The 24959-nt window shown below is 52.5% G+C and overlaps 1 protein-coding gene across 1 annotated transcript in view; it reads right to left on the minus strand.

Moving 5' to 3' along the window:
* The window catches only part of Anks6 (ankyrin repeat and sterile alpha motif domain containing 6), a 40409-nt gene extending 17222 nt beyond the window's left edge, over nucleotides 1-23187 (minus strand). The window contains 10 exon segments of the mRNA XM_036178850.1: nucleotides 1772-1925; nucleotides 4239-4433; nucleotides 7362-7411; nucleotides 8141-8339; nucleotides 8525-8673; nucleotides 11709-11815; nucleotides 13591-13795; nucleotides 14763-14807; nucleotides 16298-16800; nucleotides 22840-23187. Of these exon segments, the coding sequence (XP_036034743.1) occupies nucleotides 1772-1925; nucleotides 4239-4433; nucleotides 7362-7411; nucleotides 8141-8339; nucleotides 8525-8673; nucleotides 11709-11815; nucleotides 13591-13795; nucleotides 14763-14807; nucleotides 16298-16800; nucleotides 22840-23171 (1939 nt within the window). The 5' untranslated portion in view covers nucleotides 23172-23187.
* Between the last annotated feature and the right edge of the window lie 1772 nt (nucleotides 23188-24959).

Below are 24959 nucleotides of genomic sequence, written 5' to 3' on the forward strand. Positions count from 1 at the left end.
CCCAGAGCCAGCATGTGCAAATGCCTAACTCCACAGAACTGCAGGCACTCTGCCTCTAACCGCATCCTAACTGACATGTCCCCTCTCAGCTTCCCTGAATGCACTGCAACCTGGAGAGGAGTTGGGATGGACATACATCCACATGGACACACAGACACTTACTTCCTGGGGCTGTTCCCAGGAAGCCACTGGCAACAGGTGTTCATGGAGCATTGCGGTTGGCCACCCCCTGTCAGGTGCCCCTGCCAGCACTTCACACAGAACTGGAAGACGGAGCTTACTGACCAGCTGGCTCTAGAGGTGCAGGCCTGGAACCTAAGCTACTGGGGAGGACCGAGGCAGGAGGACTGTGAGTTCAAGCCCTGCCTGAGCAACTTAGTGATTGCCAACCTCATAGGAAGGAATGAAGAGTGAGGGGTATAACAAAATGGTAGAGAGCTTCCTGGCAACGAACTAACTGCACTGACTTCTTTAAAAGGCAAATAGATGACTCAGCTATGGAGCTTAGGTTATAGAGATCACTCAATGGGCCTCAAAGTATCACCCGCAGCCAGCAAGATGACTCACTGGCTAGAGGCCCCTGCCAAGCCTAAGGACCTGAGGGAACTCCCCAGGACCCATAGGGAGGAAAGAGAGAACTGTAAATTATCCTCTGACCTCCACTCTCACGTGGGGCACATACGCACCCCGCCCCCCCCCCCACACACAAAGTCACATCACAAAATAAATTTAAACATTTTTAAATTTTGGGAGGCATCACTGGCATAAGCAAGAATACAGGACAGGGTTCGCTAAGAAGTGGCCACACCAGGGGAGAGCTGAGCGCAGGGGGGACGGGGGGGGGGGCGGGGAGAGTACCGAGGAGTAGCAGCAGACAAATGCACATCCACCTCAACACCAGTGACAGGGCAGACCCCCTAACACCCACATCCACCCCCACTCATCAGGACTCTGCAGCAGAGTGCCTGGGTTCAAGTCAGAGGCAGAGGAACTCAGGTGAGTCACTGGAACCCCAACTCCCTCACCTGTAGTATGCAGAGAAGATAACATAAAGGAATTTTCAGGGACCCTTTCAACGGTTCAGCATCGTGCCTGGCACAGTGTTCAACAAATCATTCTGACTGTATACATATTCATAGGATGTGCAAAATAAAACACTGCAAAGTTACAGCAAAATGCTGATCATGAGTGAGCCCTTGTGGGTGAGCTTACGCTCCTTACCCGGCCCCTTTTTCTTTTAGCTCATCTGGTCTTCAAGTTTACTTTTCTGTCAGATGCATGTATGCCTTATGCAGTGGCATGCCACGGATGTGTCCCTGTAAAGAGCTGGCTTTGGCTAGTCCTCAGGATCTCTGGGAGGACTTGGAAGCATTCTGTGGCTTAACTGTGGGGTCCCCCGCTTTGACCCTGCCTTGCCTCCAGCTTTCTGGGTAAGTCTGGGTATGTCTCTTTCCCACTCGGAGCTCCGGGATCCTTGTCTGTTCAACGGACGGTAGAACAAAAGTTCCCTGAGCCTTTAAGAAGTTTGTGTACCAGGAAAATCCTTAGCATTTTTCTCCATTTCTTATAACACTTTATAAGAAATAAGAAAAACATCCGGCTTCATTTCAAGAAAATAAGTGAAATCAAACCCTAAATCATTAGTTCACTGACAGCTGAACTAACTAAATAGTGCAGCCATGTCTGGTATTGAGTGTAGATGGAGCTCGGAGCCAGTGAGTAACCTGGCCAGGGACCATCCCATCTCCCTGAGTGGCCTCTGGCTACTCACCTGAGCGGTTATGCAGCTCCCCACCCAGCCTGCTCATGCCCCCAACACCACTGGCACCTCCTGAGGAATGAGGTGAGTGGTTGAAGTTCCCAGAGCTGGCAGGGGAGGTGGGGCTTCGGGAGATGCTGGGGAATTTCACTGGCCTGCCAGCAGCCTGCGAATACAAGGCGGAACCAGTCAGGACTGGGCCTATCTTCCCGGCCACACACAGCATAGCAGCACATGCATGCCTACCACCCTGCCCACCAGGGCCCCCCCGCCCCACTCTGTGGGAAAGAGCTTACTTCCACCTGCTAACACCCATTGTCTCAGGCTGAGCCCCAGAGCACCATCCCAACACTGGCCGCTTGACTTCAGTCTCATCAACTACAGTGCTAAGGAGCCCATCCGCTAAAAGCCGGGGAAAGACACAGTATATCCAAGACAGGTCTACCTGGGGTCTAGCCTTCCTCTGTCAAGCTACCTCTGCTGCTGAAACATCTCTGACTTCCTTCCAGGCTAGGTCCACCAGGTGCCAGTGGTCTGGCCGCTCCCCCTCCAGGGGGACCTGCTCCACGCTGTGGCACAGACTTCCTTGGCTCCCAGGCAGTCCCTCTGCCTCAAGGCCCTTCACCAACCATCCTCCTCCCTCTTTATCATGTCCAGGGAGTCCAGGCTCAGCTCCTGCTGTACCACTGTTCCCACCCCAGCACCCCAGACATCCATAGAGTCTGACCACAAACTGGGAGTGCAGGTTTACTCTAGACACCCACCTGGGTGACCCTTAACGGCCTGCTGGCCACTTGGACCTGCCCTCTTCTCTACGGCCTGTCCTCAGTCCTGGCCTGGGCATACTGGACTCACTCAGAAAGAACAAAGGCTTCAGTGGGCTGGATGGTGACCCCCCAGAAGGCAGGCAAGTGTCCTCATCTCTAGAACCTGTGAATGCTAACTGTCAAGGGCCACCACCTCAGAGGTGCTGGTCAAAGGTGTGCCAACAGGGAGAGGTGGCTCAGAGATCGGGAGCACTGGCTGCTCTTTCATGGAACCTAGGTTCAGTTCCTAGTACCAACATGGTGACTCATAAGAGTCTGCAATTCTAGCTCCGGGGGATCTCTTCTGGCCTCTGCAAACACTGTACACAAGTGCAGGGAAAACACTCATGAACATAAGATGAAACAAAATCAGAACAGAACAGGGACTTGCCTGGGTCACCTAGATGCTCCCTAAGTACATTCTCAGGACCTCTTGTGACACAGGGTCTGACAGAAGAAGTCTAGTGACCACAGAGGCAGGGGATGCCCAGAAGAGTCCATGGAAGTGTCACATCACTGGGGCAGAGTCCCCTTCCACCCACCCCACACCGTGAGCCTCAGCAGCGGGCACAGCTCTACCCACACATGCTGCAGCACACATAGCACTGTAAGAAAGCATCCAGCCTAAAGTGAGCAGAGAAGTGAGGCCTCACACCTACACTCTCCCTCCGCTGGGTGCTCCTGGAGGACTTCCTGGCTGCCCACCCAGCTCCTGGAACATACACTCATCTTCTGGGTGCACAGACATCCCTTGTAGGCTCTGTGCCGAGTGTTCTATGTGCCATGGAGGAAGGGGGTCAGTAGTTACTTACATCAGTGTTGACATGGCCCCTGGGGTTAGTGACATTTTCCAGAAAAGGCAGCCATGGGAAGAGATCTTAGGGGATGTTCTGACTAACCATCCCCCTCACTTCTCACACCCAGCACACCCCTCCCTGTCTCCCCTAGGACCTGGGAGTGCCGGCCCTGGGACAGTCCTGCCACAGACACTGTGAAAGTCCCAGGTATATGCAGTCACTCAGTCACCAAAGCAGCGGGGCCTGGCCTAAATCCTCATCGCAATATACCACTGACTGCAACCACAGTGCAGACAGTCTACACAGCCAAAGACCACCTGGCCCTGCTGTCAGGGGTCACAGTGGGTAGCTCAGAAACAAATCAAGGCCTCCAGGCTAGACACCACTTGGGCAAAGGACAGGAGTCCCCTCCCACAAATCCACCAGGAGCGCACACAGTGCCCCACCCCCCAGCACGTACTCTTGGTCACAGCCCTGAGCTACATGATAGAATCCATGAGAAGCCATGAACTGATTTCTGACCCACCCTCACCAGGCCAATGATAGTCAGAAAGTCATTTCCCAACATACTTTCCTGGCTGGGGCCTACTTTCCACACCAGCTGAAAGGTGGAAAGCTCCAGTGAATCCTTAAACTGTGTTCCCCAGAGAGGAGCTAGGGCTCCAGAGAGGACAGAGGTCCCTGGCCCCACACACCACCCTTGCAATGTTTTAACCTTCCACGTGCTCAGTTCTTTGGTAGGATCTACTTAGACTAAGGGACAAGGTTCACTTTAAAGAAGAAAGCGGCTGGGACCCAGGGTCCTGAGGCCCCTCTGCTTGCCACAGGCCCGGATCTCTGTGAATAGTCTCATAGCCCAGCAACTCGATGACTTACGGTGTCTGTGCCCACAAGGTGGGCTCTGCTGGTTCTTGGGGGCAGCACAGTCTTTGTGGGGTCTGCCTTCCCATTGCGACACATGCGGGACCTGCCAGAGCTCCACAGCTCAAAGCTGGACGGAGGCAGGAAGGGGGGGATGACGGCCTTCAGCTTGTCACTGGGGAGCCGGGGGAAGGGAGCTCCATTCCGTAGCTGAAAAAGACAAGCCAGGATTAGATGGGCCCAGGAAGCTCCCACACTGGGGGAAGGATCCAGCTTTCCAGCACTGTAGACGATGGTACCCCTGCCTACTTCTCCACTGGAAACAGGAGCCCAGATGGCATTACACTGCTTTCCTCCCAGTAACCCAGTGCACCGTGGCAAGATGAGGGCACGGGCAGTGGACAGAGAACCAGAGAGATGAAGAGATGCCAGAGTGGGGAGCCAAGGGGATGGGGGACCACTCTGCAGTGGCAGAGAACTGAGCCCAATGGACGGTGCAGGGAAGCTGGAGCAAAGAACATTCCAGGCATAGGATGGGCAGGATGTAGGCAAGCCTGGAGCCAGGGGTACAGAAGAGGCTGCAGAGCTACAAAACCAGCTGAAGGCGTAAGGGGCAGAGGCTGAGAGTTCCAAGCCCAGCCACACTCCCTCCATGGCCTGCCCATGCCTCCACACTGACATTTTCTCACCTGTGACTTAGTATGAATCTGTGCTGGGGCCAGTATAAACCACACAGCCCTGACAGCTGGATGTGTGCAACAGCAGTCTCATGTCCACGATCATTAACTAAGAAAAGGCTGAGCCTAGTGCCGTATGTTCCTCCCTGGAGATGGATATCCCACGGCCAACCCTGCCTGGGGGTGGGCGGGCGGGAGGGCAGCCAGGAGGGCATCTTGGCACCAATGGCTGCAAACATCTACCCTGGGTCCAACAGAGTCATGGACCAGCAGCCACTCATCATGGGCCACCAAGTGGGCACACTGGCGCTCTCTGCTGCACACAAGCAGTGAGACAGAAGAGTACCAAGCCTGGAGGCAGGCCCCCCAGGCTTCCCTCACTGGCTAAGATGCTTCTCTGCCAGTCAGTGGACGGGTTCCACCCTCTCTGGAATGGACAAGCTTCCTCTACCCGAGGGGAGCTGGGCTAGATACTCAGGGCAGCCAACCCACCACAGATGGGCACAGTTGCTGCAGCCCTTCTGGAAGCCAATGACTTCCACATCTTTGCCTGAGGAATAATTAGGAAGTGGAGGAGATGGCTGGGTATGGATGTTCAGCAGAGCTGTTAAAATTACAAAGAGCTATAGACCAACCCCCCAACTCCCGTGGGTCTGCCTTGGGTGAAATCATTCTATGATAGAATGTCCTGTCACACGGCTATTAAACATGATATGGCTAAACAAGGTTTTAATGACGTGGAAAAGATCATGGTAAATTGTTAATAAATCAGGTCCAATACACCAGTCTTGTGCGGTTCTGGGAAAGCTGAGTGAGGATGTGTAAAGAGCTGAGCACTTACTTAAGAAGTGGTAGGGTATTTGCTGTTATTAGTATAACATGATTCCACAATCTTCAACGCTAAAAAGGCTTAGGAAAAACCCAGAAGGGATGAAAACCATAAAAATGCCACCATGACTCACTCTGGATGTGTGATCTTGATAATCCTGAAGGCTGTCAATTACACCTGGTGGCCAGGCAAAGTGTGGACAAGGGCCAGGACCACTCTGCTCTGCCTCTCTGGCCCTGTCGCCTGGCAGCCTCTTTGCTCAGGCTCGCCTGTCCTTGACAATACTGCCCCCTGCTGGCCAGAACTGGAGTCCTAGTGCCGAGGTGCTCTAACCATGAGACTTTTAGTGCCACAGAACATCCGAGAGGTATGATAACACAGTCAAGGTCACACAGTGCTTACTCTGAGCCAAACACTAGGCTGAGCTTCCTGGGGGACAATCTCATTTAAAAATTTATCACTGTGATGACAATCACCCCCTTAGTTATAGAATGCAGCTTTTCTGAGGGGGTCTACGTACCACATCTCTTAAGCAATGACATCTCTGGTCAGGGACTGACCACCTGGACCAGCTTTCTGTACAGTGTGCCCTGCCCACGTGACTAAACTGTAACCCCTCTGTCGTAAGCAGAAGTGACATGTGGGATCCACTCTCTCTCACTACACGGACTGAACAGTTTTCCTTTACTGTGACATCCAGTCATCACAGAACCAAGAGATCACAGGGAGAAAGCTCTAGAACCATGAGTCCTCAAAAATCTTTCTTCCTTGTAAGTTGTACCCCAAAGGTTCTGTCTTAGCAGTGGGAAGTCTAACACAGGCTGTAATGGCCAAAGCCCTGGCAGCCCCTTGGACTGTGAGGTAGCCTACAGATGGTGGCTCATGCATGGGGAACTACAAATAGATGAATCTAGGGTCCCAACTCCACAGAGCTGTCTTATTGTACCACTGTCACCTCGGGGACTTCCAGATACTCTTAGCTTAGCCTAATTCTAAGCTTACAGATCAGGAAACTGAGGCCTTTCCTAGACTAGAGACACCATTTCCTCAGTTCCCCCACTTAACCAGAATGGTGATTCTTCCTGACCAATGCTAGCCATCAATCTATCCCATTAGTCCCTACAACATGGCCAGGACTTAGATTTGTCCATCAAGATCTGGGGATGAGTCTCTACTTGGAAGAGTGTTTCCCTAGCAAAAAGGCCCAGGTACTGTGTAACTTGGCACTTCAGGAGATAGATGTGTTGGGAGCGGGGGATCTGAGGGTTAGTCACCCCTGACTACTCAGCGACTATGAGGCCAGCTTGGGTTGTGCGAGACTCTAAGTGCTCATAAGGCCTCACTCACAGTTCGGGCTGGCATCCGCTCTGATCCCTAGGAGCCAGCGCTTCATTCACTGGTGCCCATTCTGAGCACCATCTACCTGTGGCCACCACGGAGGCAAACGCTCACACTCCTCCTCCTCAGTATCAACCAGCCAGGGCCTGGCAGTCACCATGTGATAGAATGTAATAGAGTGGGCAGCAGTAGCCAGCACAGAGGCCCTGCGTCCTGGTTCTTCAGTGCCTGCTAAGGGACCACAGGCCAGGCACTGCCTCTCGTGCCTTTCAGGCTTTTAAGGCCCCCACTCACCATGGTTGTCAGTAACACATCTTCCTTCTCTCTTCTTGGGCTCCCAGGACCTGCAAAACAAACAGAAGCTTCCTGAAATGCCCCTCCCCATGACCACAGATTGCAGAGTGGCACTGGGGGCCCAACATCCTGGAAATCCAGCTCTCCTGGGGGCTTAAATATTTAATAACAACTGGTGTTCAAGACACTAACAGATGGAAGGCATTTAAAGTCATCCCAGAGTGTGTTTTCAGCCTCTCCAGAAGCCGCGGTCATACTGGGTCAGACAGCAGCATGCCCACTCAATAGTCTGTCTCTAACAGCCGTGCCAAAGGAGTCCATCCAGGATGGAATCTGACTGTTGGAGGGATCTTCTCCAATCCACTTGCCTTCCAGTGTGGAAATCTCCTCCAGCAACCTGGCCAGGTTGTTCAGTCTGTTGAATGCCCCTCTTGGTGTGAAGCTCACTACCTCACTGCAGGGACTCACTGTATTTCAGACACTTTCAGTACCACAAGCCAATCACACTGGTGTGTACAGACACCAACCATCAAAGGCAAGAGTGCCTGGCCTGTGGTCCCTTAGTGGGGAGGCAAAAACCGGAACACAGGGCCCCTGTGCTGGTTACTACTGCCCACCTTATTACATTCGGCATGGCATCTGCCTACTTCTAGTGCCTCCCAGAGCAGCCACTGCTCCTGTGTCCCATCCCCACACCATCTCATGGCCAGCCGCTCAGGGAGTGGGACCTGGGCCTTGGTGCCTCCGCTGGAAACTACCCCACATTCAGCCCTTCTCACCACTCTCTTTGGTCACATGGGCTGCCTCAGGTGGCCCAAGGTGGCTAGTCCTGTCCTGGGGGGGTGCCCGCATGGTGGAGTCCAGCGCCAGCTCAGGCTCATCAGAGAAAGGCAGAGGCTGGTTGGCAGCCAGTCCACGTGGCAGTGTCTGCATAAGTTTGAGCTTTCGGAACCTGTTGGACATTCGGCTCCACCAGGACTGTGTGGGAGGGAGGAGACAGAAGTCAGCTGCAGAGACAAAAGAACAGGCCCGGGGACAAGGGTCCTACTCCATACAGCTTCCTAGGTGCCAGGCAAGGGCTGCCAATCAACCACAGCACCCTTCCTTAGCGATCACACTGCTTGCCAAACCCTTCCCTAGCCCTTCCAAAGAGGAAGGCAAACCTTCAGGCCTCCCTTGTCATCGGGCAGCATGGGGATGCTCCAGGGTTGCCTGGCCTTCGAGTGGGGCAGGGGTGGTCGGTGGCTGGCCCGGCCTCGGTCCTTATTCACCTGCATGCACACAGATGCCAGCAGTCGAACAAGTTCAGTGTCTATGGGTACAAATAACAGTGTTTGACGTGTGAATACATCTTCCTGGCCCTGGGGAGGGGCCCAAATCTCCCCTTTTCAGTTTTAGAACTCAGTTCTGCAACACCAGGGTGCCCATAATCCAAGTCCCCAGCTCAAGCTCCTCACCCCTCCATTTGCTGTTATCAGAGACCGGCTCCTTCCCAGGAGTCAGGAGACAAGGTGGTGAAAAGCACAGGATCTCAGCCAGACTACAGCAGTTCCTATTTGGTCTCTGTCCTAGCATGGCTAATGGTAGGTAAATTACACAGTCTCTCTATGTGGTTCATAAGGAGGTGGCATTAACCCCCAGCACATAAACATGTCTTGAGGATTTCAAGGGGATTCTTTGGATGCTCAAGGTGCTGGAATTCAGTATGCACTCAAGAGGGTTTTAAATCACATTAGCACTTCCTGTAAGCACCTAGGGCATCCTATGAAAATGGCTCACTCTTCTTTTGACCCAGAAAACCCTATAAAATCATGCAAATCAAGAGGTTCAAATCTTCACGTTCACTTTAAGGATACCTGCGAAACTGCCCAGGCCATCAGAGGTATGCAAATCTGAAAAGCCACCAAGCATCCCAAGGATGTCTTTAAAGAACTGGTGTGTGCCATTCCAGCAGTATAATGTGGGAGTTGTCGGTAGGAATGCCTAGGCCAAACAGTAAGGCTGGGCACTGCATCAGTGACCCCCAAAACAGTGCTCAATCTTTTCTGTACATGCTTAAAAATGCAGAGGTTGGTGCTGAACTTAAGATTTTGATATAGATTCTCCAGTCACTGAACATTTCTAGATGAGTCAAACACCTAAGATGCATAGTTGAACTTAAGATGCACTGTCAGGGGAACCCACAGACACAGCTGACCTGAGCTTGTGGGAGCACATGGACTCTGGACAAACAGTTAGGGAGCCTGCACAGGACTGACCTTGGCCCTCTGCATCGGGGTGACAGTTGTGTAGCTTGGTCTCTTTGTAAGGCTTCTAGAAGTGAGATCAGGACCTGTCCCTGGTGCTTAGCTGGCTTTTAGAAACCTGTTCCCTGTGCTGGATTACCTAGCCCAGCCTTTATGCAGGGGGAGGAGCTGGGTCCTGCCTCAACTTGATGTGCCATGCTTTGTTCAAGCCCATGGGAGGCCTGCCCCTTTCTGAATGGAGGTGGAGGAGGAACGGATGGGGTTGGAGGTAGATGGGAGTGTGTGGGGGTGCGGGGGATGAGAGGAGAGGAGGGAGGGGAAACTGTGATCACTATGTAAAATAAATGAAAAAAATACTAATTAAATAAAATTAAAAAGATGCTCTCGTGTCATTTTAACCCACAGGTGAACTCCCCTGCCTCCCTGAGCTGACCCCACTGGAAAGGAACACACGATCCCTTAAGAGGCTGCATGGAAGCAAACCACATCCCAGGGGAAACTGCAGAACAAAATCTTTTGGCACCAGAAAAAAATCAGCATAAAATAAATGCAAATTTAAAAATTTAAGTGCACTTTTAGTTACTGTGAACTCAACTGGATTTTTTTTTTTAAAGAGTGTTGGACAAGATTGTGAAGAAAGTACTCAGAGCTCCTGGGCTGGGGATGCATCCACATGCAGTGAGGAGGGCCTGGGCTGGGGATGCATCCACATGCAGTGAGGAGGGCCTGGGCTGGGGATGCATCCACATGCAGTGAGGAGGGCCTGGGCTGGGGATGCATCCACATGCAGTGAGGAGGGCCTGGGCTGGGGATGCATCCATGTGCAGTGAGGAGGGCCTGGGCTGGGGACCACCTGGACTCACCTGCCACTCTTCTATCCATCTATCCTTTCCAACGCCCTTTATGATGCAGCAGTAAGTAAGAAAGACAGAGAAAGTGCCAGCTCTCTAAGCATTTGATAACAGACAAGTGTCTGGGTGAAAGTTGACAAAATGTTCACTTAAAAACCTGAGGCTGGAAAAATGGCTCAGCAGTTAAGAACACTGACTCCTCTTGCAGAGGACCTGGGTTTAGTGCCAAGCACCCACATGGCAGTTCATACTAGGCTGCAGCTCTAGTTCAGGGGATCCAATGCACTATCTGGCCCCATGTAAGCAAAACAATCATACACACAAAAAATGTTTTTAATCATAAAAAAGCCCCAAGCCCTAAGAATAGGTATGTAACATGCCCACATGCCTAGTCAGGAGGCTGAGTTTAAGGCCACCCTGCTCTATACAGTGAGACCCTGTTTTAGAAGGGGGGGTGGGGAGAGGCTAGGGTGTAGAGATGGTCCAGAGGGCAATGGCACCTGCTTCCAGGCCTGACACGCTGAGTACAATTCCCTAACTCCACATGGTGGAAAGAGAAAACCAGCTTCTCCAGTCATCCTGACCATATGTACACCATGCCGTGCACAGAGCAAATGCAGCTTTTAAAAAGCCTCCATTCCTACAACTTGGGGTTGGGAGCCCAGCTCAGGCTCAAAGTCTATGGCTCAGGAGGCCTCTGAACACATCCATCTCTAGACTGAACCTCCAGGACAACCAAGATAATAACAGGCCAGAGAGACCCAGCAGCACCTATTTGGAAGCCCCAGGCCTTAGAAAAGGGCCAGTGAGAGCAGGGGAGGCTGGAGGGGAGCAGCAGGGCCATGGACAACCCAGAGAGGGAAATAAAGTGGATACACTAGAGCAGGACCTGGGCCTGCAGCCCCTCACACAGAATAGAGTGGGGCTCCTCCTCCACTTTTCTTGTCAAAGGCCCTTTATGTTTCCTGCAAAGTCACTTAGCATTTCTGGTTGTGACCACAGAATGGGTCTAGGTCCTAACAGCCTACAAAGCCACATGCCCTTGTCTGCCCTCTCTCCCCAGCAACTCCAGTGGCTGGTTCTAGAAGAAGGCTAGCAGAGAGTATCCCAAGGGCATCGGGTGTGCCCTTGACATCTGAGACTGTTTCTTCTGCAAAGCAGCATAGGCTTCGTATAGTCATGGGAGGCACTGTCTGGTTCCCAGGTGAGGAAGGGCATGGCGGCTGAGCACTGTCTGCAGGCTTACTCACCAGGATCGTTCAGCAGCATCACCAGGTCAAAGGCCGTGTACCCATTTTTGGCCCGAAGAGCAACATCAGCCCCTTGATTTAGCAGATACTTGACAATTTCCTTATTTCTGGGGAGCAAAGAGGCAGGCAGTTAGATTTCCTATTCTCATTTGGATATTGATGAGCTTACAGCCCATATGCAATTGCTGGATCACGGGAAGGTGCTGTGGACCATTAGAAGTGGGGCCGTATAGAGGCCTCCTGGTCACTGTGTATGTGCCCATAGCGGGTTATGGACCTCTGCCTTTGCCCTGGATTGAGCACTTGTTTGGACACTTGCTCCTTGCCTGTGGTAGTTTGAACGTAATTGGCCCCCATAAGCTATGGGGAGTGGCACTATTAGGAGGTGTGGTTTTGTTGGAGTAGGGATAGCCTTGTTGAAGGAAGTGTGTCACTGTAGGGGTGAGCTTTGAGATCTCATATATGCTCAATCCACTCCCAGTGTCTCAGACTACTTCCTGTTGCCTATGGATCAAAGATGTAGAATTCTCAGCTCCTTCTCCAGCACCATGTCTGCCTACACCGCCACCATGTCCCACCATGATGATAATGGACTGAACCTCTGAACTGTAAGCCACCTCATTAAATGTTTTCCTTTATAAGAGTTGCCATGGTCAGGCCTGGCAGTGGTGGCGCACATCTTTAATCCCAGCACTCAGGAGGCAGAAGCAGGTGGATCTCTCTGAGTTCAAGACCAACCTGGTTTACAGAGCGAGTTCCAGGACATCCAGGGCTAAACAGAGAAACCCTGTCTCAAAAACCAACCAACCAACCAACCGAAGAGTTGGTTCCTCTCTCCAGCAATAGAAACCCTAAGTCACTAGCTATGCCAGGCTCACTTTCACCAGAGGTTGGAAGCCTCAGGACTGCTCCAACTTGAACAGCAACCTCTAGAACCAGGAGCCAAAACAAACCTGTTTCTTCATAAATTAACTGCCTTGGGCATTTTGTTAGGAGTGACACAACATTGGCTAATACACCAAGTGACAGGAAAAATGTGGCTATGTTCCTAGACAACAAGCCTGGCAACATTAACCAGGCACACAGTCTCCAGATGTTTAAGCAGGGCATGGGCAATCACCATTGTTCTCACAGGCCATCTTGTCCTATCACTCAGCAGATCTGGGGCAAATGTGATTCCTATCTGTCCTAATGCTCTTCCTAAATGATGATAAAAACCAGGGCCTCTGCCCCAAAGTCCTCAGCCACCACTCCTATGTCTCAGAGACTTCCTTCCAGAAGCTTCTGCAGGGTCAGGGATTTTAGGCTCATCAGATAACATAGCCAATGAAGGAGTGCGATGTGGCCAGCTGAACCAGGCAAGAAGAAAGCCCCAAAGGGGAGCCAGGACACTTAGCAGCTACAAGATGTCCCCAGAGGGGCCTGCAGGAGGGAAATAGCCCACCTGGCTGTGATGATCACATTTTAAAGGGGGGCAAGATGATTCTCAGAGTCTAAGGTCATGAAAAGCCCAGGCATGTGTGACCACTGCTCCTATCACGGAGGGGATGCTTAATGGCAGTCTCTGAAATGGCAGTCTCTGAACTGCCACGTGAAAACTCCAGATGAACCAATCACACAGTCCAGCTGAAAACAAACTTGAGAAATGCATCTTTCTACCTATGAAACGCCTGCTGTGTGGGTTTCCACAGCCACCAGGAAATTCCAAGGCAGGCTAGCACGTGCCCTGCATGGAGACAGGAGGCTGGCTGAACTGATCTTTCCTGCAGGCCTCAGTGTCCCCACAGCCCTGGGCTACAGGGCGCATCTCAGATCAGAAAACCCCACTCCCCTGGCCAGAGCACCTGCTTGGCCTCACGTGGAGGGGGCAGGAAACACAGACCCGTGGTAGGTGGCCTGCATGAGGGCTGTCCAGCCGTGAACACTGTCCTGCTTGTCCATGTCTGCATGTTTCTCCACCAGCAGCTGTACCAAGGGCAACTGCCCTGTGACAGCCGCCAGCATCAGCGGGGTCGCCCCGTCACTGTTGACCAGGTTCACGTGGTTGGGGTCTTCATCAGCAATCTCCTTGACCAGCTGGAAGTTTCCTACAAACAGCAGGAGTCCAGGTGACCCATGGCTCTGGCACCACAAGCTCATGTATCCAGTTGTCTCCCATGATGAACATTTGCTCACTCTGCCTCTACTGTGGTCACAGGGGCCACCAAGGTGGGTCAGAGAGAGCCCCACTCAGATCCCTCTGTCTATGACAGATGGAGACTAGCACATGAGCATCAGAAGTACTTCCTGTGTCTCAGGGGGTAGGGAGAGTGAGGAAGGGCCATAGGCCTGCAGAGGGAAAATACAGGTCTAGATGGTGAGTAGAGATTCAGGAGGGCTGCCTAAAGGTGGTGTCTGTATCAAGAGGAAACCTGGGGGTGTGGGAGATGGGCCAATGGGTAAGAGGGCTTGCCGTGTAGGCATGGAGACTTGAGTTCGAGTCTCCAGCTCACAGAAAAGGCAGATACATGTAGTAAGAGTATTTGTAATCTCAGTGCTCCTGCAGGGAGGTAGAGGACAGGAGAACCCCAGCAGCTTGCAGGTCAGCTGGCCTGGCGTATGAAACAGAACCATAAGAAAAACCCTCTCACGGTGGAAGGAAGGGAGAGGGATGGTAACACCGGAAGCTGACCTCTGACCTCCCCACCGGATGCCATGGCACACATGTGGCACATTGTCTCTCTCACACACGGACACTCTGGGATAAAGGACCCTTCTGTCATAACAAAACTGCGGCCAATAGAGAGAGAAGCCAGGGTACAGCTCAGCATCTAGCTGGTGGGTAGTAGGGACATGGGGACAGAGTGTTCTAGAATCTGTGGGTAGAACGCTCTAAAAAATACGGCCCCCAGGGCCCACACTTCCCTGGGGAGAATGAGCTATAATCTCACAAAAGTAAAAAAGAAAAAAAAAAGCCAAACTGTGTCTCTTTATCAGATTCCTTGTGTCCAAGGGCAGGCCTGAGGGTGTGGCCTCCGGCTCTTCAACATCAAAGCCGCTTGCTGAAGGACTTACCCATCTTCAGTGCGTGGAAAATGTCAGGTCGACTCTTCTCCTCATCTGGGCAAACAGAGATTTTCAGAATTAGCAGAGGAGAAGTTAGCACACTGTAAAGCTACAGCAGTCAGAGCCCAGGCTAGCTTTCTAAAGGGCCGAGGCTAGGGCCAGTGGGCTGTGTGTCAGCCCTCCTGGGCAGCTGTCACCACCAGCTTCTGAAAACCCTGCGGGAATAGACCACTGCCCCAACTACAGGCCAAAGAAGCTATCAGATCCAGGCACTGAAATTTTGGGGGTGTATTTACCTAGACTAATTTTAAAAAGCAGGGTCTAAGAAAGAGTCCATTCTATTTGAATTGGAAAAGGAAACTGATTTTTTTTTTTTTTAACTTCTAAAATCTAACAACAATGAGTACAAGGTCAGAGGACCCTGTGACACTGTGTAGCTGAGCTCAGGAAGTCGTTGACCATGGCCCCAGAAAAGACAACAGCACCTTTTTCTTTCTTTCCGAGCACTAAGGGCCTGAGTGTCCTGCCTGGTCTGTAGACAGCTATCTAGACAGATAATCATTAGACATCCTCACTCTGGATTCCACTCCTTGAGCTGGTGCTGAGACTCCTGCCCACCAAGAACCCACTCAACATAAGCCCCTCCCTCCACACACCCATGCCACATCTGGCCCACCAGGGTCCCTGTAGTTTGTCCACAAACAAGGACTCCTTAAAGCCAGTCTGCATGCTGGGTAGCATGGGCAAGACTCCTGCCAGCTTCCTGAACTCCAGGAGGGACACCTATGGCTCTGGGCTACCTGGGAGGAGCAGTGAGTCTGGGCTCCATGTGAACTAGAATGTTAGAATGTATACTTCTGGACAGGCTGTCCCATCATCACCAGCATGGAGACAATATCCACACCACCAGGTTGTCACAAGGCATAGGAGGGAGGTGCTTCAGAAACATGGAGCCAACTCAGTGCCAAACTCCAAAGGGAGCTGCTACTTTATACGAATTTTGAGTGAATTGGTCCTTGGGGATTTGATGGCCAGCACGTCATTCCTGAATAGTGGGTACCATCCTAAGCTTGGGACCAACCTGTCCAAAGTCTGTCTCTGTACTCAGCATAAGGCCACATCTACTCATTTACATTCTAAGTGTGGCTGCTTGCACTCTAACAAGGGCCAATAATCATTGCATCAGCACCTAGCTGGGCCAGGAAGCCTAAGTATTCGTGATCTGGCCTTTTACAGAGAAAACTGGGCTGGCCTCTGTTCAGGAAGGATCCTGGGACCACAGAACCAGAGTCAACACTTAGGGAGGAAGGCCTCACTCTACAAGTTCACAGTCTCTTCCCCAGAGGACCTGGTCAGGTTGACAAATGGGTAAGGCCTGTGTGTCACAGGCACTCATAGGCAGTGTATAGCTCAAAGCTCATGGCCTGCCTGTCAAAACTCCTATTTCTGCACACTTTTTTGGGTGGACAAATCCTGGCTCATGCCACCTAAACACTCCTCTGTGAGATCATAGCAGGGACGGGTGGTGGGTATTTTGGCCTGACCTGTTTTCGGCCTGACCGTGGTCAGGGGGTCCAGGTAGTCAGCCAGATCCCTGTGCTTGCAGTCAAGGGCAACCTCGAAGGCCGTCTTCTCCAGCACACTGAGGTGGTCGGGGTTGGCTCCCTTCTCAACCAGCTGCTGTGCCACACTGAGCTTCCCAAGGAGGGCTGCCAGCATCAGAGGGCTCCAGCCCACGGTCCGAGCTGCGTGGTTGGGGTCCGCACCCCATTCCATCAGCAAGCGTACCACAGCCTCGTGCCCATGCTGCACGGCAGCCATCAGGGCTGTGATGCCCAGCAGTTCATCCCTGCTGCCTCCCATTGCTGGCGACTCGCCAGAGGGGTTGTGGGGGTCCACAACGGCACCCGCTTCCAGCAGCAGCTTCACCACACCTAGGTGGCCGCCCCGGGAAGCCACAGTGAGCACACTGGCACCTAGGCGATTCTGAGCGTTGACATCAGCCCCATGATCCAAAAGGAGGTGTGCCACGCTCGCATGCCCACACCTGCCAGAAAGATGGGAATTAGTGACACTGAACAGAAAACGCGGATAAGTGAACAGCTTTAGTAACATTCACCACTGTCGACTACTGCAGGTACAGGGGCTGCTTAGACGGAACGACCTTGGCCTGATGTGAGGTACCAGGATCTGGGCAACCATCCTCATCTGATGACAGAAGCCCTGTCTAGGTTGGAATCTAAGTCTCTCCTCCATGTGACACTGAGAAAGACTTTGTTTCTTTGTGCCTTCATTTTCTAATCTGTAAAATGGGGCTATAATCATACCTCCATGAAGGACTGCCTGTGGCTTACCAAGCATATGTGTAGAGAGCTCCTGGAACTGTGATTAGCCAGAGGAAGCAGGCACTCGATATTAGCTCTGATAATAGCAATGCATTTTCCACTCCACAGCCTGCGACAGTCACCTGCCTAGCTAAGGACCACTCCAGGATAAAACATCCAGCCATGGCCAGGCATGGTGATTGCACACCTTTAATCCCAGCACTCAAGAGGCAGAGGCAGGAGGATCTCTGTGAGTCTGAAGCTAGCCTGCTCACACAGTGAGACCCCTGATCCCCAAAATTGAAAGAAAAGAAACCCAATCCCGAGGCTAGGGTACAGGCACCCAGGCAAAGCGTCACACACATAAAGTAAAAGACATAAATCTAAAAACAGAAAACAAGGCGGACGTCCTATGAGGAAATACACCTGAGGTAGATGTGTGACCTACCCACACACACGCCCACATACACATACCCTGAAGTCTAAATCCAGCTGCCTTTACTCGTCCCCTACATCACTCTGTCCCCCACATCTGAGTTCTATCTACACTGCTTTATGGCCTGATAAACTGTCTCTGCCAGTACTCTAATTCCTTCACGGGCAAATTCTTGTGATTCATTTCTGCCCTTTCCAGTCCCCACCAACTCCAGCACAAGCCAGCTGTGACAGCTGTGCTGGGCAAAGGGACTCTGGCACCTCTGTGGAGGCCTACTGCCCCCTGCTGGCAGGAATGTTCGCTGGAGGAGGCTGTGAACCCGGCTAGACCAGAGGGAAGCTTCAGCATTAGGGACAGACTCCAGGGGAGGACAGAGGCCACTTCTCCGCAGGCTTATGTCCTAAGGTGCTCCTGGCTCACAGGAAAGAATGACAATCTCAGGGAAGGGGGTGTTAGAAGACCACAGTGCAGTGGTCAGGCTCACAGACAGGTGCTGAGTGGGTTGCTCAGCCCTCCTTTCTGGAAGTGGATGTTGTGCTTCAGCTAAATCTAGGGGCTGAACTGCAGGAGGCAAGGCCAGGGCTGAACTCTGGTCTGAGGCTCCAGCTAAATATAAAATACCTTCTGGGCTGTGAACCTTGACACAGCAGGCTGCCTCCCGCAGCATGTGAATGAGAACTTGGTGGCCTGGCACACCAGCCCAGGGTAGGATGGGGGCCTCTGCTCTGAGGCAGAGAGGCCAGTCTGGGGAATTACACCCACATGCAGAAACTGCAAACTTTGCAAAATGGAGGCCTCCCCTGTCCTGTCCCCTCCAAGCAGCCCACACACCTAAACCTCAAGGTCCCTGCCAACCGCCCAGAGTCAGGAGGGCTACCTACATTGCTAATATTTCCCAGCCCCTTGCCTCCTCCCTCCTTCCTTGCACTTCCAGCATGTCTGACTCAAGGCTCCTGCCATTCAGTCCTGCCAAGCAAAGGGCTCAGCCTCTGTCCTGCTCAGCCCCACCCCTCCCCCATCTTATCAGCTCTGAGCAGTTTCCTGGGCTCCCTCCCAAAGACCCACAAGCCTGCAGTTTCCCTCTGCTTATACCTGAACCCTTCTTCAAAAACCATGTCTCCCCTACCTGATTGTGGCTAAGGACAGGGCTAGGTGACTTCTCCGGCCGCTAACACAGGAGATGGCCCATATTATTCTGTCTAATGAATAAATAAATGAATGCCAAGAAAGGATGACAGGGGAGGGGAGGTCTGAGAGACAGACAGCAACCAGGGGCGCTGGTCTCCACTGCAGTAGAGTTAAAAGCTCCTGCAGGTTTGGGGAACACAAAATAAACTCTGGTGTAATCCCTAACTGCAGATTACATGATCCTTTCAGATTTTTATCTCATTTGAAAACCCGAGAGGAACACAGCCTCCCATTTCACAGATAAGGGGGTTTAAGATTAGTGCAGAGAGCAATTCATCTCAATTTGAAAGTGACAGGACCCAAACCAGTCCCAAGAATCTCAAATCACAGCTCCTCCAGCCTGCCCACTTCCTGCAGAGGAAGCAAAGGGCTGAATTCGAGTAGAAGTACTGGATTTGGGGATGTTTTCTCAACTCTCAGGTAGCCCTAGAGAGCATTCAATTAGGCTGAAAATACAAAATGATCCAACGAAGCCCAAGATAATTTTGTGGCTGTTCAATTTCTAATAGGTAATTACTAGAGATGAGGCTGCTGGGGGCTTCTGAGCAGGTGCTGAGACTGCCAATTAATTTCAGCAATTAACACCTGTGCTTTAAGAGCTGGCACGTGATCTTGCCACTCAGAGCACCTGGCGGCCACCCACATGCGTTGGGTAAAGACAGAAGCGGAAAGGTAAACAGGCCGAAGTGTGACCAGAAGACCATTCCATGCAGTCCCCGGCTCAGAGCCACCACCAGCTGGATTCACAGTTCTTGGGCCATCAGTCTCAGTGTGAGTTTTACTCTGTCACACAACTAGCTATGTGGCTATGGGCAAGTTACTTAACTCCTCTGTAGCTCAATGCCCTATCTGTAAAAGGTAGGGCAACAATACTACATACTTCCCGAGGTTATGGGTGGACTGAAGGAGCCAGTCCACTTAAAACAGTAAGCACAATGCTGGACACGAAATAGGTGCTCAAGAAAGGCCTGGCTGATGCAGGGAGATTAGGCCTGTTTGGACTACAAGGTAAGTTCAAGGACAGCCTGGGCCAGTCAGTAAGACTTCGCTTTAAAAGAGGGCTAAGGTGGTAACTCAGTGGTAGCATGCTTGCCTGCCAAGTGCAAGCTCCAAAGTTCAAGTCCCACTACTGGGGAGGGGAAAGAGGATCATCCATTTTGCAAACAGTAACTATTACTTGTACTTGTCCATTTAGGTAGACATGGGGACTGCCTGGAACACTGTCCAAGGATCCTGAGAGGAGCACAAGAATGAAGAGTGTGCAGGCACAGGCCACCCTGACCTGAGTGTGCTTCCACGTGGACCAGGAAGCAGAAGTGTGTCTCAACTCCAGCGCAGTGGAGTCACCTGTGAGGGACAGGGACCAGACCCTGGTCAACAGGCAGTTGTGAATTCTAATCCTTGTCTTACAGGGTACCCTCTACCTTGGCCTTGTAGAAGAGGGAGGAGTGTATCATACTAATGCTCTCAAAACAGCGCCTTTCGGGGCCAGAGATGGCTCAGTGGTTATGAGTGCTGGCTGCTCCTCCAGAGAACCCAGCTTCAATTCCCAGCATCCACATGCCTGCTGACAAGCCTGTGACTCCAGTTCTAAGGACGCTTGTGCCCTCTTCTGGCTTCTGAGAGTACATGGCACACAGACACACATAAAATAGTAATTAAAAAACAGCACCTGTGGCAAACTGAGGCACGAAAGGGGAGCCCAAAGCCTCTCGGTTAGGAACTGTCAAAGTTGGAGTGCTTGGACCACAAATCCCAGTTCTTTTACAGTACCAACTGAGGGGCTCTATCAGGCCCAGGTATGGTGACCATGGCGCCAACAGGTCTACACTCCTCCCTTCCCTCTCCCTTGCTGTCTGTTAGATTACATCCCTAAAGCTAGTCACAAAGTCTAGTCCTTTATCTGGCCACTCTCCTATGCCTGACCCAAACAGCAAGGTCCAACTATCAAAACACCACCATCCACAGTGTAGTTGGGCTACACCGACTAACAGGTCCAATCAGGACTCACCAACTCAGCCTAGCATAAACCTCCCCTTTTCTCCTTAAAAACCACTCCTGCAGAGACACCTGCTGCTGTCTCTGACAGATCCCCACCTCTCCCCTCCCCTTGTTCCCTCTGGGGTAATAGAATCTCTTTTGTGCCCACATTAAGGTACTGACATTAGTCAGGTGATGTGGACCATCCTGCAGAACTGAGCAGCAGAAACAGGTGTCCAGGGCTTGTTGGCACAGGTGTAAATCAGAGCTGCAATCCATTGCGAGCCAAGTTCCCTGGGACTTGCAGGGCCTCTCTGGTAGGTGGAGCTCAGAAATAAGGTGTATGTCCAGGGTTCTCAAATGTACGAAGCCATTCTGAGCCTCTTTCTTGTGCTCCTCCCTGGCCCCCATCCCTCTCCTCAGACCCCAGGCCTCCAGTCACAACCCCAGAGTCCCCATCTAGAAAGACATCCCAGTGAGTCTCTGGTACAGCCAAGGTTGGGTACACACAGGGAGGGAGCCAGCTGCAAGTGGATAGGCTTTCCTGGTGTGGTGAGGCCAAAGGCTATGGCCAAAGCATGGAGGGCTTCCTGGAAGAAGCGAAGCTTGAGAGTAGAGGGGCTTTGCTGAGGGCAGAAGAGGGAAAGCTCACCCTACGGGTTCTGCAGAGGGGCTCCCTGCCCACACACATTCTGCCTAGCTGCATGCTGGAGGCTCATTTAGCCTTCGAAATCTCAGGCTCTCTCTCATCTGTAAGGTGGAGAAGATGCTCTTGGTACAGAGTAAGTGCTCTGTGTTAGCTTTTTAAAAAGCACAACATGGAGGAGGCCTGGATGAAATCTTGGCCTGAGCTTAAGAAACCAGAAGGAATACAGGAGAGTCCGGACAGGTGTGTCATCCTGAGACTAGGGGACACTGCAGACAGGCACAACCACACACTCCTTCCAGAAAGATCTGGAAGCTCTTAAAGAGGCTCAGGCAAGGGCATGCTCAGAGGAAAGGAGCATGGCAGGAGACCTCTACAGAGATGTCTGTGGACAAGGGTGAGGGGATAGAGAGAAGGGTGTGGATTCCAGGGCTATCTCAAGCCAACAGGGGTGGGCTATCTCAAGCCAGTAGGGAGGAACATCATAATTGTCTGTACCTCCAGTTCCAAGGGATCCACCGCCTGGCTTCCTCAGGCACCAGGCCCCCATGTGGTGCGCAGACACACACACTCACACACATAACGTAAAAATAAATAAATCTTTTTTTTTTAAATGTATCTTCTCTTGCACTCTCCAGTTCAGTACATTTGTAGCCCACCGTCAGAAATCTGTAGAGATGGATTTTGCTGTCTCCCTCTCTCCTGACCCCTTCGCGCGGGGTCAGACAGCCACAAGCATCAACTTCAGTCTGGTCCAAACCACGATGCCTCTTTCCTGGGTTGCTGCCTTCCTAACTAGCCTTCTTGACTCTAGCCTATCTCTCCGCCCATTCGCACACGTGGTGAATGAGACCTATCCAAAACAAAACTGTGGTCCAGTCACTCTGCCCTGTGCCTTCCACTCTCCCAACACCCTTCTCAGCCCCAGTATCTGGTGCCTGCTTTCTTCTCTCCAATGGTGGGCTTGTTTCCCATTACTTCCAGCCCCTTCCGGGGCCCAGCATCCTCCCAGGTGTCTGACCCCTTGCCACCATTATGTTTGCACTGTGCCCTCCCACACACACGTTTTCCCGTCGTGGTTAATTCTTACACATCCTCGGGTCTAGACGTGGATATACACATCATTTCTACTAAAAATTGACCCCGTTCTCCCAACGGGGTCAGCTACTACAATCAGACCTTCTAGATCAAGATTGCTACTTTTATCCTCCACCCCACTCCTACCCCCATGTGGGGACTTAACAGGATCCGGGTTATCCTATCCCCCAAAGCCAAAGTGAGCAGACAGGTTCTTGGGAGACCCTTGATGCAAAAACGGAATGAATGAACGCCTGGAAGATGCACTCGGCAACCTCCAGACCGTTCAAAAGCCGAAGTTTCTAACATCCGAATCTTGTAGTTCTGAAACAGCCCTTCTGTTTCCAGCATACAGATGACCGAAAGGCAAGGCTCCAAGTCTGCCCTTCGCACTTTCACGAGTCCGGGACTCTCTCCCTCCCGGTCCCCGCTCACCTGGCCGCCTGCATGAGAGCGCTCCAGCCGTAGTGGTTGCGGCTGTTGACCGAGGCTCCGCGGCGCAGCAGGAACCGCACGAGTGGCTCGTGGCCACCGGCCGCCGCCAGCTGCAGCGCCGAGTTGCCCGCCTCATCCGAGCAGTCCACCGGCACCGGCGCTCCGGCCTCCGCCACCCGGGCCGCCTCGGGCCCTGCCTGCTCCGCTCCCGCCTCGGGTCCCACGGCCGGCTCGGCGCCGGGCTCCAGCAGGCGCCGCGCGGTGTCGGTGTCGCCCTGCTCGCAGGCGCGGAGCAGCAGCTGCAGGCCCGGGGCCAGCGCGCCCTCGCCCATCGCCCGCCGCCCGCTCAGCGCCGCCGCCCGCTCCCACCCGCGTCCGCGCGCGCCCGCCCGCCGTCCGCAGGCCCGCCCCCTGGGTGCGCGCGCGCCGCCGGGGACGCGCCTGCTGGGGACGCGCGCGCAGGGCCCGCCTCCGGGCTTTGGAGTGTGGGCATGTGACTGTGCGGTCACTTCTCAGCCTTCCTCCCCTGTGCCAGTCCAACCTTGGGGCCTAGCGGGTCTCGGAATCACCCCTGGTCCGCAACCCGCGGCTCCACCGACCCCAGATCGCCCTGCACTTCCTAAACAGTCGGGGACTGAATCGGGGCTACCTGTCGGTTCCTGCCCCATCATTTGCCCCAGAAGCCCCGCAGGGCTGGGTTCTCCATCTGTGCCAGGCTACCAGCCTTGTCTTTGACGTGTGGCTCACACTGCAGCAGTGACTTACATGTGACAGATGGAGACTTTCCAGCCACACACCAGAACCACTGAGTTAGAAACTCAGCGTGGGGCCAGGAACTGTTATTTAACAAGCCCTCTGGTATGTACACAAAAGGTAGGACCCACTGACTGATCTGCAGGGCAGTCCTGGCTGTCACCCTAGGGTCCAAATGATCACTCCAATCCTCAGAAGAATGGCTCAGGGAGGTCATATGTTGCTATAGTCTGCACAGATCTGCAGATGCTGCCGTGGGCTAGGACTCGGGCCCTCTGACATCAAGTTCAGCAATCTTTCCATGCTCAACAAGTATTTATTGGATGCCTGCTAGTGCCAGGCACAGCTCCACATGCTGAAAACATCTGAGAGGCAAGATAGTATCTCTGCCTTCCAGGAGCTGACCCACCCATTCCGGCTGTAAAGATTCGATGTGGAAATAACTTCAGAGAGTGCTGTTGGCACAGTAAAGTGAACGGGAATCCAAGCAAACCAGGGTAGAAGGTGGGGTATTTGTTTTATAATTGAGCCAGCAAGGAAATCACTGAAAATGGAACACTTGCAAACACCTGAAGGAAGAAAGTAAACCTCAGTGACATTTGGGGAAAGAGCCAGGCAAGCAGAGGGCCAGAAGAAGGTTCTCAGGAGCAGGCCTGCCCACAAGCAGTTCACACTGCACTTGTCATTAAATCATGGACACTTCCATGTGAAGGGACAACTGGTTTCCATAGATGGTTAATGGTGGAGCCAAAGCCCAGCAAGAAGCCAGACATACAGTCAGACTAGGCTGTTCCATACCAAGTCCCAGCAATGCATGACAGTAACAGCAAAACCATTAGGTCTGGGCAGGCATGAGTCACAGATGCAGGTCAGAGGGAGTGGGGCCAGGGCATCAGAGCTGCAAGAAAGGGCAAAGGATGAGGTGGGAAACTATGCAGTGCCCTGCTGCAGACTATGGAGTCTGCTCTGTGAGCAGGGAGCCCTGAGAAGTGTTTGGGTAAGTGAGTCAGGGGCGAGAGCTAACCACTCACGTACAGATGAACATCCTGACTCATTCAGCCCCAGTTACCACAGTCGGGTGAGGGTGGGAGACAACCACCTTCCGAATTCCTAAGGAAGCCATTGATTTCCCTGAAGATCTGACTTATTTTCTATCTTGTCTTTCATACATTTTCACTAACTATTGTTTCACTATGAAAGCAATATAAAAGTAAGAGATAAGGCTAAGCTCAGTGGTACATTCCTATCATCCCAGAATTTGGGTGACAGAGGCAGGAAGATCATGAGTTCAAGGCCAGCCTGGGTTACTTAGTGAGTAATCTTGTCTCCAAAAGCAAACAAATAGGGCTGAGAAAACCACTTCATTG

This window comes from Onychomys torridus, chromosome 2, assembly GCF_903995425.1.
Source record: "Onychomys torridus chromosome 2, mOncTor1.1, whole genome shotgun sequence".
Classification (NCBI taxonomy): domain Eukaryota; kingdom Metazoa; phylum Chordata; class Mammalia; order Rodentia; family Cricetidae; genus Onychomys; species Onychomys torridus.